This window comes from Labeo rohita, chromosome 11, assembly GCF_022985175.1.
Source record: "Labeo rohita strain BAU-BD-2019 chromosome 11, IGBB_LRoh.1.0, whole genome shotgun sequence".
In the NCBI taxonomy this organism is placed as follows: Eukaryota; Metazoa; Chordata; class Actinopteri; order Cypriniformes; family Cyprinidae; genus Labeo; species Labeo rohita.
Window position 1 is genome coordinate 24,287,476 of NC_066879.1, and position 18,177 is coordinate 24,305,652.

At 34.4% G+C, this 18,177-nt stretch overlaps 1 protein-coding gene across 4 annotated transcripts in view; it reads left to right on the forward strand.

Annotated features, from left to right (window-relative positions):
- Window positions 1-18,177, forward strand: part of iqsec1b (IQ motif and Sec7 domain ArfGEF 1b) — a 242,105-nt gene that overhangs the window by 129,286 nt on the left and 94,642 nt on the right. Inside the window, exon 1 of one of the 4 annotated variants that reach the window (XM_051123250.1) lies at window positions 8,743-8,870. The exons of the other annotated variants lie outside the window; for them this stretch is intronic. Coding sequence (XP_050979207.1) covers window positions 8,848-8,870 — 23 coding nt within the window. The 5' untranslated portion in view covers window positions 8,743-8,847. Of the gene's footprint in view, window positions 1-8,742; window positions 8,871-18,177 lie in introns of those variants that run through there. 4 annotated transcript variants of the gene reach the window in all.

Here is an 18,177-nt window from a genome sequence, read left to right on the forward strand (position 1 = left end):
TCTTAAGTGAGTCAGGGAGATGTGAGGCATGCAAATAGATCTCCCATATGTTTCACTTTCATTCCCTCTTTGAGATGATGAGGCGTCAGGTGTTCGCTGCCCTGTCGCCTGTGAAAGAGAGACAGCTCACAAGCGTTTGTATGTGTGCATATACAGTATATTACAGTGAACAGTCATGGAAAGCTATTGACGTGTATATTTAAGTCGGAATGCCTCATGATGAGCTGATTTTGACTGTGATTTATATTAGCGCGTTGAAATTATGTATATTGCATCCTCATTCCTCATGAACACATGTGGCTCTGATCTGCCACCTGAACACATCTGCCTCAGTTCTGCGGCATGGACACTTCTGACACCATCCGCATGTACACTCTTAAAAATAAAGGTGCATCACAATGCCTTAGAAGAACCTTTTTTGTGTTAATGGTTCCATAAAGAACCTTTAACATCTGAAGAACCTTCCTGTTTCACAAAAGGTTCTTTGTGGCGACAGAAGGTTCTTTACATTATAAAAATGTAAGAAAGAGATGATTCTTTAAAGAACCTTTAGCTGAATGGTTCTTCTGTGGCATCGCTGTGAAGAACCTTTTAAAGCACCTTTATTTTTAAGAGTGTATATGCAAAGAAAGAAGGTGTAACTTTTTGTACCGGCTGTAGTGTTGTTGCAGTCGCCGCCATGTTGTGGAGACGCTGTGTGTTTCATTGCAAAAGCGAAAGTACTTTGTTTGGCCTTCCAAATGAGGACACAACTAGAAATCTGTGGTTATATTAAGTTATATTTACAACACTGTTCTAGAACAGTAAAACGCAAATATTCAAGTGGGCGCTGCGCATTTTACCAAGGACTGTTTCCTGAACCCGGGAGAGTAGCCTACAATGCTGGCTGTACACAAAGGGTTAAGGCTATAAAGTGGGGCAATTCCAACAAGGACAGTCTGGCGCTTCTGACTCACAGCCTGTAAGTACGTTTTCATGTTTAAAGAATTTGCTACTGACTATACAAACAGTGAGGTTTCAGCAGTGTAGTGCTTGTTGTTTGTCGTTTCTACTATCACAAATGCAGACATGGTGCCATACATGTTTACGCAATGCGTAAAAATACTTTATGAGTCATTATAATTGGCAGTTATGTCCTCATTGGACGCAGCAAATGTTTACAATTGGTTTTATTGTTTTTGTCTCATTGCACCAGAAAACAGCATCACAACATGGTAAGGGGTGTGACATTTCCATCACGCGCTTGAGGTATTCGGCCAATCACGACACACCGGATAGCTGGCCAATCAGAGGACACTTCGCTTTTCAGAAGTGTCCTCTTATGAAAGCTTTGTAGCTTTGTAGCTTTCAGAAAGGCGGGGCAGAGAGGAGCAACAATAATGTACAGTATGTGGAAAATAATGTGTTTTTGAACCTCAAACCACATGAACCCATTGCATTACACCAAATACACAAAATAATGTTTTTTAGCAACATCATATGACCCCTTTAAATTGACAGGAAGAGGAATTTAGGTAATGATGAGGTAATTGAGGTAATGATGTCATCTTGGTTTACAAAAGAGAACTGGTATGATTGATATGATTAAATATATAAATCCAAATTTCTTTATTTTAGTATTGTTCATATAAATAATAAAAATACTGTTATGTATTTTTTATTTGATTTATATTTTAATTATATTTAAATTGTCTTTTTTATTTTAGTTTTTTATTTCGAATTTAGTTTACGTTTTTAGTAATTTAATTGTACTTGTCATTTTTAGATTTAATTAATTTTTATCTATCTATCTATCTGTCTGTCTGTCTGTCTGTCTGTCTGTCTGTCTATCTATCTACTGTATCTATTATTGATGAATTTATTTATTTATATCTGAATTATTTAATTTTAATTATATTTAAATGGTCTTTTATTTTTATATTTTCAGTTTTTTTATTTTAGTTTCAGGTTTAGTAATTTAGTTATGTGCTTTTGTCATTTTTTGGTAGAAATTTAATTAATTTTACTTTCAGTTTTAGTTTCAGTAGTTTTAATACTTTAATACTTTTTAGTAGTTAAGCTTATTTAGGTTAATGTTAATTTAACATGTTAATTTTTCAAAGCAATGTTTCTCATTTTTTGCTTTAATTTTAGCTTATTTATTTATTTTATTTAAATTGTATTTGATTTATTTATTATTTTATTTTTATATTTACAGTTTTTATTTTGGCTTTAGTTGAAGTTCTAGTAATTTAGTTATGTGCTTTGGTAATTCTTAATAGAATTGTAATTAATTTTTATTTCTATATATCTATCGGTCTATCTATATCTATCTATCTATCTATCTATCTGTCTGTCTGTCTGTCTGTATACATTATCTATCTAAGGACTATATATAACCTTTCTTTGAATTTCAAATTCTTCTTTTTTCCTAGCATTTAAATTCAAACTGCAGTTCTGCATCTTGTTTCCTACTGTACCACAATTCAAATCTAATTTAGATTCAGGAATTGGATTTTAAACAGCATTCTCAATTGGATTTTGACAGCGCACACCAGTTTCGTGAACGTTGCTGCTTCAGGTTCACCTCGTGAGCACTTCTGCATCAGTTCTGCTTCATGAATATGTCTACCTCAATTCTATCTCATGAACACTCCTGCCTGCTCTGCAAATCTCTCCAATGTATCAAGCCCCTGCCTCCCTGTGGTTTTCCACCCCTCAGCAAATCAATAAATCATTTCTCCGTAATAGATGTTCAGTTGTAAGTAATCTTTTCTCCCTCTGTGCTGTATTGTTAGCGAGTAGCTCAGGGCTAGCAGAGATTAGCCTGCCTCAGCTCCTCAGACAAGAGCCTCGGAGAGCAGAGGCAGAACATCGCCGAAAGAGAATCTCAGCACGGCCCTCTCAGCGAAAGCTAATTTCTGATCACAAGTAGTTGAGTGAATAAGACTGGGGGCAGTCCTCTTTGAAACCGCCACACACACACATACATACACACGTACACAATTTCCAGCCATCCTCTCCAGGGGAGTGAATGAGTGCTATTTCCAGGAATCGAAGTAGGATCAGAGATAGAGCTCTTATGTGATGTTTTGCTCCCTCTTTACTTCACCTCAGGTCGTGTGTGCCTGTGTGTTTATGTTTACCAAGTTTGCAGTAGGAAGGAATTGCAATGGTTGATTAGTCATCAATGATGGTATTGACTAGTTATCTTATCTTGTTACAATTTCTGATATATTTTGCAGGGTCAGGGTCATTCCATGTCAAATCACCCAAATTTCACAAACTTCCTCGGCTCAATTTTTGATTTTGCTAATATTTTTTTCGGAAGAAATATGAGATAGTGATGAAAGCCTAAACATTAAATGTAATGGATGAATATTTACTGAGTAATCCACTATTTTGTAGAGGGGGGTCAAAATGGCAATTTTCACAGGTTCAGAGCCAAATTACAAGGGAGTAAAAATGACTTCAGAAAGATGGTAGTATCATGTTATTTTCACACAGAGATTGGTAGGTCTGTTAGTAAAATCTGTTGACTTAAGCAATCTTCGTTGCGTTATATTCCAATGGTGACCATTAAAAAATAAGGAAACAGAACTTTTTGCGTTTTTTCCCCAAAGTTTGCATGTCTGTAACTCAAGAAGTATTACAGATATCATAAAACCCTTTTAAATATTGGGTCTTAACAAACTTTCCTTTTGGCTTCTTCATTTTTAAAGTCCTGAATGTAGAGATATTGGGCGTAAATCGTTAAATTGTACACATTTTCAGTAGTCAAAAACCAAATTGGTGTCACTTTGCAAAAATATGAGACTTAAAGAGGAATGTCTGAAGATCAAATAGTGTTGAAACTAGAAGTTTATCTCATTTCATTCTGTCGAAACAGCTGCATTGAACATTCCTGAGTGCCATAAATATTCTTTTTCTAAAGTTTGTGTGCTGATAACTCAAGAAGTATTAAGGATATCTTAATACCCTTTTAGATATTGGGTCTTAACAAACTTTCCTTTTGGCATCTTCATTTTTAAGGCCCTTTATGTTTTAGCCCCAGAGATATTGGAATTTGAATATGGCTCCAGGCGTAAATCGTTAAATTGTACACACATTCAGTAGTCAAAAATCAAATAAGTGTCACTTTGCAAAAATATGAGACTTCTTTTCTTTTAAAAAGGAATGTCTGAAGAACAAAAAGTGTTGAAACTAGAAATGTATCTCATTTCGTTCTGTTAAAACAACTGTATTGATCATGCCTGTCTGAGTGCCATAAATATTATTTTTTCCAAAGTTTGGGTGCCTATACTGTGACTCAAGAAGTATTAAATATATCTTAATACCCTTAGATATTGGGTCTTAACAAACTTAACAAACTTTACTTTTGGCATCTTAACTTATAAGGCCCTGTATGTTTTAGCCCCAGAGATATTGGAATTTCAATATGGCTCCAGGCGTAAATCGTTAAATTGTACACACATTCAGTAGTCAAAAATCAAATAAGTGTCACTTTGCAAAAATATGAGACTTCTTTTCTTTTAAAGAGGAATGTCTGAAGAACAAATAGTGTTTAAACTAGAAATGTATCTCGTTTCCTTCTGTCAAAACAACTGCATTGAACATACTTGTCTGAGTGCCATAAATATTCTTTCCAAAGTTTGCGTGAATAACTCAAGAAGTATTAAATATATCTTAATACCCTTGTAGATATTGGGTCTTAACAAACTTTACTTTTGGCATCTTCATTTTTAAGGCCCTGTATGTTTCAGTCCCAGAGATATTGGAATTTCAATATGGCTCCAGGTGTAAATCGATAAATTGTACATATTTTCAGTGGTCAAAAATCAAATATGTGTCACTTTGCCAAAATTTGAGACTTATTTTCTTTTTAAGAGGAATGTCTGAAGAACAAAAAGTGTTGAAACTAGAAATATATCTTGTTTCTTTCTGTCAAAACAACTGCATTGAATATACTTGTCTAAATGCCATAAATATTCTTTCCAAAGTTTTCGTGATTAACTCAAGAAGTATTAAGTATATCTTAATACCCTTTTAGATATCGGGTCTTAACAAACTTTCCTTTTGGCATCTTCATTTTTAAGGCCCTGTATGGTTCAGTTCCAGAGATATTGCAATTTCAATACAGCTTCAAGGGTAATAAATCATTAAATTGTACACATTTTCAGTGGTCAAAAACCAAATATGTATCTCGTTTCCTTCTGTCAAAACAGCTGCATTGAACATACCTGTCTGAGTGCCATAACTATTCTTTTTCCAGAGTTTGCGTGCTTAGAACTCAAGAAGTATTAAAGATATCGCAATATGATTTTAGATTCTAGTTCTTAATAAACTTTTCTTTCAGAATCTTCATTTTCAAGGCCCTACGTCATTTAGTCTTAGGGATATAGACATCTCAATGATTCATCTCATTTTCAGATTGTTGAATATTATCCATTTTCTCTGGTTGGAAACCAAATATTAGTCACTTTGAATACAGCTGCTACTTATTGTATTTAACGCAAAATGTCTGAAGAATACGTAATTTGTGACAAATAATTCAAGATAGCTGATGCCTATGGTTATCAGAGCTCTGGTGTTGTGTCTAGTGAGTCTGAGCGGACTTCCAGTGCTTGCCCTTTTCACATCTCCTTCTACATGAATTACATGTAGTATGTTCCTCTAAATGTCTTTGTGAAGCTCTGTGGATGACTGATTTTTTGTTTTAGGTATTTGCCAGTAGCTATTTTCTAAGTGTGCATGTGTCTTTGAGATTAACACTGCATTAGCTTGTGAATTGAATGCACATCATTTTGATGTATCAGTATGTCATCATCCCTTGACAGCTGCATCAAAGCTGGTGTCCCTGATGGATGCACCTCCAGCTTTCCTTCCCAGCCCCTGTCCATCATCTCCATACGTGCATGCACACCGCTCCCAAAAGTCTCTGCCTCATGCCTGCCACCATGACTCCATAATGAGCGTGTTTGCGTGGGGATGTACAGCCTCATTACTTTGCTTTTTCCTACTCCTGAAAAGATGTGATCCCATAATGCAATGCTCCTCCGGGAGCTTAAATCAGCATAACAAAGGCACCGACCTTGTTATATCAGGGGTGGAGATGTTTCCAAAGCCCCTCTCCGTGTTGAGTGCTATGTCAGCTTGTGGAGGTATTAAGGTGTGTGGGAGCCGGTTAAGTCTCCCGGTGCATGTTGGGAACGTGTTTTATCTGACAGGTATTGTTATGGTAACCGGTAATGTGCATGTGCCACCGTGTTGTTGTTACCTGGTGACAGGTACATGCTGGAGGGTCCCAGCGGGAAAGGAGAGGTTGTCTGTTGAGACATCCCAGAAAAAAATAAAGGTAAAACTGGCAGCGGTTAATCTTGATGTGTGGACAACCTGCAATTTTTGGATTAGAGATGTGAGGAGAGGATGTGAGGATTAAAGGAGAAGTCCACTTCCAGAACAACAATTTACAAAGAATTTACTCACCCCCTTGTCATCCAAGATGTTCATGTCTTTCTGTCTTCAGTTGTAAAGAAATTATGGTTTTTGAGGAAAAAAAAATTATCTTAAACTACATTTTGGAAGTTCAAACTCAGGGTACGAATGAAGTCCATTATATGAAGAAAAATGCTGAAATGATTTCCTCAAAAAAAATAATTTCTTTACGACTGAAGAAAGAAAGACATGAACATCTTGGATGACAAGGGGGTGAGTAAATTATTTGTGAATTGTTGTTTTGGAAGTGGACTTCTCCTTTAAAGAATTATATTCAGATCCAGGAATTTAAAAAAAAGGCAGATAAAAAATTTAAATGGCACCCAACAATTGTATATTTATATTTATTATTACAATTGGGTTATTGGGTAATTGGGCGATTTCAGAAATGAAGACCAACAATAAAAAAAAACAAAAAACAATTCAGGCCCAGCAATTTTAAATAAGAGTTGACAAGCAACCATTTAAAATAAAATAAAATAAAATAAAAAGAAATTTAAATCGCAGCCAGTGATTTTATATTAGGGATGTAGACAAAAAATAAATAAATAAATAATAATAATATTAATAATAATACAGCACAGCTATTTTTAATAGAGATGTAGACCAACAATTAAAAAAAAATAATAATAATCAGAGCCAGTGATTTTTATATTAGGGATGTAGATAAAAAATAAAATGAATTAATTTAATAGTAATAATAATAATACAGTACAGCTGTTTTGTATTAGAGATGTAGACCAACAATAAAAAAAGCCAGTGATTATATATTAATGATGTAGACAATAAATAAATAAATAAATAACCAGCTGTTGTCTTACAGATGTAGACCAACACTTAAAAAATAAATAAATAAACAAAACAAGTGGCTTTATATTAGGGATGTAGACAAATAATAATAATAATAATAACAATAATAATAATATTTAATATTTAATTTTGTAATAGAGATGTAGGCCAACACTTAAAATAATAATAATAATAATAATAATAATAATAATAATAATAATAATCACAGCCAGTGATTTTATATTAGGGATGTAGACAAAAAATTAAAATAATGAATGGATTCAATAATAACAACAATACTACTAATAATAACAATAATAATACAGCACAGAAAATAAATTATAATAAAAATTACAGCCAGTGATTTTATATTAGTGATGTAGAAAGTAAATACATAAATAAATAAATGATGATGATAATAATAATAACAATAACAACAATAATAATAAGGCCCAGCTATTTTGTCTTGGAGATGTAGACCATCACTTAAAAAAACAACAAGAAAAAAAACCAAGTGATTTTATATTAGGGATGTAGACAAAATAACTAACTAACTAACTAACTAAATAACTAAATAACTAACTAAATAATAATAATAATAATAATAATAAAATACAGCCCAGCTATTTTGTATTAGAGATGTAGACCAGCAATTAAAAAACAAAAATAGCCAGCAATTTTATATTAGTAGACAAAAGCTCTGCAAAATTAAAATCACATTCAGGTATGTTATATAAAGGACGTAGTTCAGCAATTAAAAAGTTTAAATTAGGCCAATCGTTTTATAAATTAGAGACATAAACCAGTTTCTAATTTAAAAAAATTAAAATTACGATCAGTGATTTATAATTTTTTTATTAGGAACATATTTCAACAATTAAAAAATTCACAGCAGGCCTAGCAATTTTATATTAGAGAAGAAGATCAACAATTAAAAGAAATTAATTGGGCACAGCAGTTTCATAATAGAGATGTAGACCAACAATTAAAAACCTTAAATCACTGCCAGCGATTTTAGATTAAAGACACAGACCAGTAATTAAAACGTTTCTTAAATCAAGAGGTATCTTCCTCCCTCCCAGCATAATTAAGTCTTCAGCTTGCCTATTCACACAAGCTTTTGTTAGTTCTTAATGAATCCGTTTGTGTCATTAGGGATGCTCCACGCTCGTGCTGATTGGTCCAGCCTCACAAACAGAATCTGTTACTATAGCAACCACTGAGCCAACTGGGTCTCCGGCTCCCTGAACCATACTACAGTCCAGGTATGGACAAATCAGAAGTAAACAAAAACAAACCTTTATTATTTCCAATAATAAAGTATTTGATCCGTCCAATGAATATGTCTATTCATAACTCTTGAATCTCACAGGAGGCATCACTGATGAGAAATACATGTGTGTGTGTTTGAAATGCACATTACATCACACTCGGTGCCGTGTGCCGCCCTGCTGAGGCTAAGCTTGAATGAGCTGAGCTCGCCTGCGAGTGTTTGAGAGGAGAGAGGTGTGTGTGTGTGTGTGTGTGTAAGACAGAAGCTTAGTTTGGCGCGCTCAAGAGACTCATACTCAACACAGCGTCTTCATGGCTTATCATCGCTACCACTTGTGAGTACATGTTTGAATTGTGCATTTGCGATGAGCAGAATATTGCATTTGTTTTGATGTGTAACAACAGATGTTAGTAACCTCAGCATTGCATTCATGAGCGTAATGTCAAATAAATGAAGGAGAGTGCTTGTGACAGCTTGTTATTCTTCCCGTGTCTGCGGGGCTAAGACCCCGTTTTAATTTCATACGTGATAACTTGACGGCTGCAGTAGCTTGATGCTTCATTTAACATTTTGAAGAGCCATCACATCATACGAGGAGCAAAACCTTGGGTCATGTGTTTGATTGTTAATGGACTGTCGGCTGTTTGAGGCAGACACGTTCAGCATGTTCTGCGAATTTGCCGCAGGCTGTATCTCTCTAAGCCCAGGGCAGAGGGATAAGGTTGGCTCTGTACGCTGAGATATCTCGCGCACGCAGACTGAAAACAAAGTGGACAGTGTTTACGTAGCTCTGGTGATGTCACGCCGAGACTATTTTTGGAAACGGTATAAGACAGCAGTTTCAGTCCGTATTGAGCGTGCTGTTGTTTGTCAGGCTGAATGAACACATGCTCACTCTCTGGAATTCAAGATTTACTCTTATTTTTGAGGTTTTCAAGCTGCGTTTTAAAATGCATCTATATACAGTTGAGGTCAAAAGTTTTCATCCCCCTTTCAGAATTTGCAAAATGTTATTTTACCAAAATAAGAGGGATCATACAAAATGCATGTTATTGTTTATTTAGTACTGACCTGAATAAGATATTTCACATAAAAGATGTTTACATATAGTCCACAAGAGAAAATAATAGTTTACATACACTTAATTCTTAATACTGTTTTCTTACCTGAATGATCCACAGCTGTGTTTTTTGTTTATTCATAGTTGTTCATGAGTGCCTTGTTTGTCCTGAACAGTTAAAGTATCCGCTGTTCTTCCGAAAAAATTATTCAGGTCCTTCAGGAAAAACCATTCAACTGAATTTTTAAGATTAAGGTAAATGTAACTTATTTTGTCTTATGGGAAACATGTAACTATCTTATGTAGCCTCTGAAGGGCAGTGCTAAATGAAAAAATATGATATTTAGGCAAAATAAGTAAAAAAAAAAAAAAAAAAAAAAAAAAAAAAAAATCTGTTCATTCTGTTCAAAAGTTTTCACCCCCGGCTCTTAATCCATCGTTTTTCCTTCTGAAGCATCAGTGATCATTTGAATCTTCTGTAATAGCTGCATATGAGTCCCTCGGTTGTCCTCAGTGTGAAAAGAGAAAAGATGGATCTCAAAATTGTACAGTCATTATTGGAAAGGTTTCAAATACACAAACATGCTGGAAAACCAAAGAATTTGTGGGACCTGAAGGATTTTTCTGAAGAACAGCAGGCAGTTTAACTGTTCAGGACAAACAAGGGACTCTGAACAGTTCAGCTGTGGATCATTCAGGTAACAACACAATGTAAGTATTTTTTTTATAAATTCAACTATTATTTTCTCTTGTGGACTATAAACATCTTTTATGTGAAATATCTTTTTCAGGTCAGTACTAAATACAAAACTTGCATTTTGTATGATTTCTCTTATTTTGGTAAAATAATTAACATTTTACAGATTCTGAAAGGGGGATGTAAACTTTTGACCTCAACTATCTATCTACACTGTTAAAAAAAAAAAAAAAAATCCTGCTCTTTCTACAAAAATACAGCACAAATTTTAACATATTTACAGAACAACCTGTCACATTGACAGTATAATACTGGAATTTACAAAACAAAAATATTTAATTTTAAACCATTACATTTAATATAGCAATTTGCAACTAAAATCTGTTTCCTACCTTTATAGGATTAGTTTGCTCTAAGATGTTTATGTCTTACTTTCTTCATTCGCAAAGAAGTGAAGGTTTTTGAGGAAAACATTCCAGTATTTTTCTCCATATGGTAGACTAATATGGTGGCCAACGGTTTGAAGGTCCAAATTGCAGTTTCAGTGCAGCTTTCGCCCTAACCCTATTTTTTTTTAACTGAACACAGACAAAGAACTAACCGTGCGTGACCTTTTCAAACATGACTGTAATGTGAAGTCAAACTAATGCAAGACGAGCATTTGTAATTAAAAAGTGAATAAATATGTTGCCATCGATAGCCTTGTGGGCAGCGCACCGACATGTAGCACCATCGCGCTTTGGGCGTCCCAAGTTCGAGTCCTGGCTTGTGGACTTTTCCCGATCCCACCCCCCCTCTCTCTCCCACTTAGTTTCCTGTCATTGCTGTACTGTCCTATCAAAATAAATGTGGAAATGCCAAAAACGTTAAAAAAAAAAAAAGTGTATAAATATAATTTCTTTTAAGAAAATGACTAGATATGCATGGAAACTGCAATTTGGACCTTTAATACATATACTGACAACGACTATAATAATGCAGGTGGTACAAGAGGAAGCCACATGAAGAATAATGAAGAAGGTCATCATTTATGATTATATTATTAATTGAGGTTCTAAACTAAAGTTTCTATGCAGCTTCAAAGAGCTCTACATGATTCCAGAGGGGTGATATGATATTATAAGCAGCTTTTCCACAAGCTGAAGTATATAGTAAAAAATGGGTGTACAGAGTCATTTATGCAAACACAAAACCCCATCATGCATCTCTGAGACACAAAGACATAGACAGCATAGACAGCAGTGCAACTGTTGTGACATCACTGGTTCAACCGTAATTAAACATGCGCTCTCGAAAGTACCACGACATCAGAGCACCGGCTCCTATGTCAGCAGCACCATATGCATGTTGTGATACTCTTGTAAACGCATGTCGAAGACTGACACGGAAGAGAAGATATTGTTGAATAAAGTCATTGTTTTTGCTCCATTTGTGCACAAAAAGTATTCTCGTAGCTTCATAAAATTTTGGTTGAACCACTGATGTCACATGGACTATTTTAATAATGTCCTTACTATCTTTTTGGGCCTTGGACATGTCATTTGCATTGCTGTTAGAAAGCTCTCAGATTTCATTAAAAATATCTTCATTTGTGTTCCGAAGATAAACAATGGTCTTCCTTTTCATAAACATATAGATAGATAATACAGTAAATACAATTTGCATCTTATATATTATTGTTGATGTGTTGTGTTTTCAAATGGTGATTTATCAAGTGAGCAAAACGGCAGTCAGCAAGCCTCGTTCTCAGCTGGGACGTTGCATAAGCCAATGGCCCATGTTTCCATCTGCTCCTGAGCTCTGTCTGCCTGCACATCTTCCACTGCCGCCCGCTGTGGCTCATCCCGGGGGGGAAGGGAGGGAGGTAAGGGAATTGGGACAGCCTTTCGCTGTCATGTGACCCTCTCTCAAGGTCACCCTATACAAGCGTTACTCCTCCAGAGCCGGACCATGACTAATAACTCTGTCTCTCTTCCATATCTCTCTATTGGACAATTATGGATCATGTTTTCCAGAAACGCACAGTTGAAACTACGCAACAGCAGTTTATTTATTTATTTTTTGCGATTTGTATGTGAATGTGATTTGAATGCGTTTTTAAAGCTCGGCGGCAGCAGGCGTGTCAGTGACAGTAATGAGAGGTGGCGTGGTGCCATGCCTCGCAGGAGGAAGGCATTCACATTAGCCTGTCGGCGAGAGGCAGACTCTAGCACTGAGGTCAGATGAGCAGGATTCAGGGTGGTGGCAAAGCATTATTCTGTCACTCAAAGCAGTGATGGGATGTGTGCTTCTAACCCAGTTATGTGCATAAACTGTTAGTATAGGTGTGTCAGAATTTGTAATGAAGTGTCATAGGTTGTTGAGATATATATATAGATTTAAATATATACAAATGTTGACACTGTCAACCAAACTGTTTTACATAATTATGATATTGTCAAACATTGCAGTTTACAGTAGTAATAACCTGTATTGTCCTGTGTTGGTGTGATTTATTTATGCATATTGATTTCTCACATTTTTACAAAACAATATTGATTCTTAAATCCCAAGAATCAATTAGTCTAGCCTGTTTTCATTTAATGAATGGAATATTGTAGCACGCCTCCCATCCGATAAATTGTGATAAGGTTTGTGCTTTGTTACTTCTGATATGAAACAGTCTCAGATTTCAGATTCTGTACATTTCATTACAGTATTCAAACAATAAATGCCATTTTGGGTGCTTTTTAATGTACAGTGGTAGATTACTGTAGCGCCTCAGTTCAAGAGAAGCGGCAACGCAAAGCACAAGTGAACTGATCATCTCAGCTACAGCATGAAATAAACATGAATGAACATATGAAGGTATGTTAAAAGAGTACAACTTACCAAAATCTGTATCCTGTCTCATGTAATGACTCATTCAGTGTTTCAGCTGTGTTAAGACATTAATATAACAGCTTGTAAACAATGTCACATTTACATCAGAAAAAAAAACATATTTGGACACAATTACACTACCAGTCGGAAGTTTTTGAACAGTAAGATTTTTAATGCTTTTAAAGATGCCTCTTCTGCTCACCAAGCCTGCATTTATTTGATCCAAAGTACAGCAATAACAGTACTTTTGAAATATTTTTACTATTTAAAATAACTATTTTCTATTTTGATATATTTTAAAATGTAATTTTTTTCCTGTGATTTCAAATCTGAATTTTTAGCATCATTGTTCCAGTCACATGATCCTTCAGAAATCATTCTAATATTTTGTTTTGCTGCTCAAAAAACATTTATTATTATTATCATTATTATGTTGAAAATAGCTGAGTAGAATTTTTTTTCAGGATTCTTTGATGAATAGAAAGTTCAGAAGAGCAGCATTTATCTGAAATTTATTTTAAAATATTCAAATAGAAAGCTTGGTGAGCAGAAGAAAATTCTTTAAAAAACAAACTTTTGACTGGTAGTGTATTACATACATCCATTTTATTACAGAAATACTGTGGAATAGTATACTCGACCCTAATAAATCATTAAAAATAACATTACATATAAATGTATGTTGTTAATTTTAAATCACTGAGTGCTTAGTTGTATGACAGAAGCTGTTATGTACTATGTTAAGTTCTTCTTAATAGTTAATTAATTAATCATATGAATTAAACATATGTTTCATGTATTTTCACACCTCTAATGATGCTACAAGTCTCAAACTGTTAGTTGCTTACTGGTGTCTTACACTTGGGATCTTGACACAAACTCCACAGATTTTCACAGAATGTAAAGAGCTATGCTTTGTTTATAAAATATATTTGGTCTGATGTCATTATACTGTCAGGTACCAGTAAAAAAATGTGGTTTTCTCAACACTTTACTACATTTTTAATGATTTTCCCTCCCAGCCAGTGCAGAAAGTGTGAGTAGCTTACAGTATCTCCACCTGTATGTATTGATTTACTCAAAATGCAGTAGCTTAGATTTCATTGCAGTTATCTTGGTTTTCAAGAGATGCAGTTTGTGTCTACATTGCCTCATGATCTGAATCACCAAGTCTGTATTCTTGCTTTGAAGCTTATGTGCATGAGCGAGTTTTTTTTTAATTCATATGTGACATATGGCTGCATTCTACAGTAGCGCCAGTCAGTAACTGCTGACACAAGCAAACAAATGCATGAAAGAAAAAGTACCTGTTTGTGACCTCATGATCAATGTTATAATCTTGGACCGGTTGCTGCTCACTGAATTGAACAGATTTAATTAGGAAGATTGACTTGTGCTGGCAATCTTTAGACTGACACAGTGTAGACATCACTGGAATTTGTTTAGGCATTTATTTTTGGCCTTTTTGTGACTTTTATTAAAGGAGAAGTCCACTTCCAGAACAACAATTTCCAAGTAATTTACTCACCCCCTTGTCATCCAAGATGTTCATGTCTTTCTGTCTTCAGTCGTAAAGAAATTATGGTTTTTGAGGAAAGCATTTCAGGATTTTTCTGCATATAATGGACTTCATTGGTGCCCCGAATTTGAACTTCCAAAATGCAGTTTACATGCAGCTTTAAAGGGCTCTAAACAATCCCAGCCGAGGAAAACTTTATCTAGCAAAACGATCGGTCATTGTTTTCGAAAAATAAAAATTTGTATACTTTTTAAGCACAAAAGCTTGTGTAGCACAGGCTCTGGGATGCATGTCCACGGGTCGTTCTTGAACAATTTGTTCATTTTGAACGAATCTTTAATGTGACTCGGGAAGAGCGAGTCGTCTCTGGGAGTGATTCGTTCAGTCGCGCATGCGCAACATCCTATTAGGTTCTGTACTGGAATTAGTTCACCTGTTTCGAGTCTTCGGCTTTTTCGAGTTGTTCGTTCATCTTATGGGGCTGTCACGTGATGCTGATTTTGCTAAAATGAACGAAATGACTCGTTTTTATTTTGCTGAACGAGACTCGATGAAACTTGGTGAAATGATCCAAACTTCCCATCACTATTACGAATCACGTCTTCGAATCACCACAAGTTCATCGTCTGTGTACTCCGGCTCAAAAAAGGTAGAGTATGTCGAAAAACTCCATGTTATTTTCTCCTACAACTTCAGAATCATCCGACATCGTTGTAACTTTTTGTTTGTAAACAGCATTTGACTTACTTGCACTTTCTTAGTCTTTGCTTGTTCGCTTTGTAAACACTGGGTCTGTGGTTCCGCCTACGTTCCGCATGACCTTTCGATGTGATTCAATAGTACATGAACGTGCATCCCAGAGCCTGTGCTACACAAGCTTTTGTGTTTAAAAAGTATACAAATTTTTATTTTCCGAAAAAAAGGACCAATCGTTTCGCTAGATAAGAGCCTTCAGAATCAGAAAGTAGCTGCAGAAACAGAAAATTCACCACCTTGAACTGAAAATCCCCATGACTGCTGTCTCAAACCGTTGGAAGTGAGACCAATAACCGGTTCATGTTCCCTCCGGCCCTCAAAAGCGGATGATGAAAGCCCATTGGGTCTGACAGGGTTCTGCTAGTAGGGTCATGCTATGACCCTCAAAAATAGCCTACAGGATTTTCTGTGCTGAACTATAGGCTCTGTGTCCCTCAGGATTTTTAGTGCTTGTGTGAAACAACTAGGCACAAGTGCCATGTCTGCTGTAAGAGAGATGAACACTTTGTTCTAGGTCTCAAATGGCCGCCTCAATCAGCAGTAGAAAGAGAACATGTTGCCGTTTTACTCAACTTTTTTTTTTCTTAGCATACAGCAGTACACTGTGACAAGAGTGTATTGATAGCTAGCTACACTAGCTAAAAATAAAGGTGCTTTAAAAGGTTTTTCAAGCGATGCCATAGAAGAACCATTTTTGGTTCTACAAAGAACCAGTCAGAGGTTCTTTAAAGAACCATTTTTTGCTTACCTTTTTATAATCTGAAGAACCTTATTTGCCACTAAGAACCTTTTGTGAAACAAAAAGGTTCTTCTATGGCATCGTGAAGCACCTATATTTTTAAGAGTGTATAGCGCTGTCAATACGTGAAACATCTATTATTTGGTGGTTGGGAATTTCTCTGTAGTGTTATGTTATTATAAGATTTGATTAGTGTTATTTGCTAGACATAACATATCCTTCCTGTCACATTACATAGAAAGAAATACATTTTTAACCTACTTTTTAATACATTTGACTATTTACTTTATATATACTAGATTATTGCCTGATTTTTATTTGAAATAAATGCTGTTATTTTTATTACTCATCAAAGAATCCTGAAAAAAGTATTAAATATTTAGAAGCACAACTGTTTTCCAATGTTGGTAATAAATTAGCATAAACACAATGATTTCTGAAGGATTGTGTGACACCGAAAACTGGAGTAATGGCTGATGGAAAATTCAGCGCTGCATCACAGACATAAATTATATTTTAAAGTATATTAAAATTGGAAACCAATATTAGAAATTGCAATAATATTTCACAAAATTACTATTTTTTCTTTATTCATAAGAGACTTAAAAATCTTACTGATCCCAAATTTTGAACAGCAGTGTATAAATTGATAATTATTTGCTGATAATTATTATTTTATATTACAGTTGAAATATAATAAATATTATGAATTATGCAATTTAAATACAATTAATGAAATAAATTAAAATAATTTTCCATGCATTAATATATATACAGTCTATATTTTCTTTTTTTTTTGGAAGATAATATTTTGCTTTTTATAGTGCAGTAATGCTATTTTTGCAAATATATATATATATATATATATATATATATATATGTATATGTATATATGTATATGATAGCTTGCTTTTTATATTGCAGTAATGCTTTAAATGTAAAAGTCATATTGTTATAACCTATTGTTCAAAATATTTTTAACTTTTATTTGAACTTTCCCATTATTTTTGAAATGCTATTTCTGCAAATAATTATTTGTCGTGCTATTTATAAAATTAATTATTTTAATTTAATATATACAGTAGAAGTATAATAAATATTCTGAATTATGCAATTTAAATACAGTTAATAAAATAAATTGCAATACATTTTTTCATACATTAATATATATACAGTCTGTATTTTATTAGTTGTTTTTTATTATATTTATGATTTTATAATAACTAATATATCTATCTTGCTTTTTATAATGCAGTAATGCTTTAAATTGAAGTTATATTATGAACTATTGTGTTCAAAAAAATTTTTTACTGTTATTTGAACAGTTATTTGATCTATTTTTGTTAATTTTTTATATATAGCGTCTATATTTGTTTAATACATTGTTTTAGACACAATATTTTTTTTTAAGTATAGAGTTTCTTTTTTTTGTATTAATTTATTTCAAGTTTAGTTTTAATTTGATAAAGCATTTCATGCTTTTTGTGTCATGCTCTTTGCGTATCTTTTGATATAGGCCAGTAAACAACCACCAATCAACCCCATAGCAACCTGAACAACCTAGTAACCACACAGCAATTTTCTTCTCTTCTCTTAGTATTCACTAATATAGCGCCCATATAGTGCCACACTTTTGAAGAGTCCGTTTTGGGTATTTTTGTGCTGAATTGCTCACTTCCAACACTCACAACTCCACTGCCGTCAACAGCTTAACAGCAGAAACCAGCATGCCTCTGCTGACATTTTATTCCTCTTTCATCTTTCTATGGAATTATTTAATTCGCTGACAACAAACATCACCTTCAAAGCAAAGGTTGAACCCACCAAGGCTTCCCCGTTTCATCTCGGTGTGAGGAGAGCACTCACAAAACTGCCACATCAACCTCAAAACAGCACCGTTTCACTAGTTTCCACTTACACTGTAAGTATGTTCAGCCTTTGTCTCTTCGAGTTCCTAATTTGATTGGGGAATAGAGGAATAGTTTCTCATATACAAGATGTTATCATT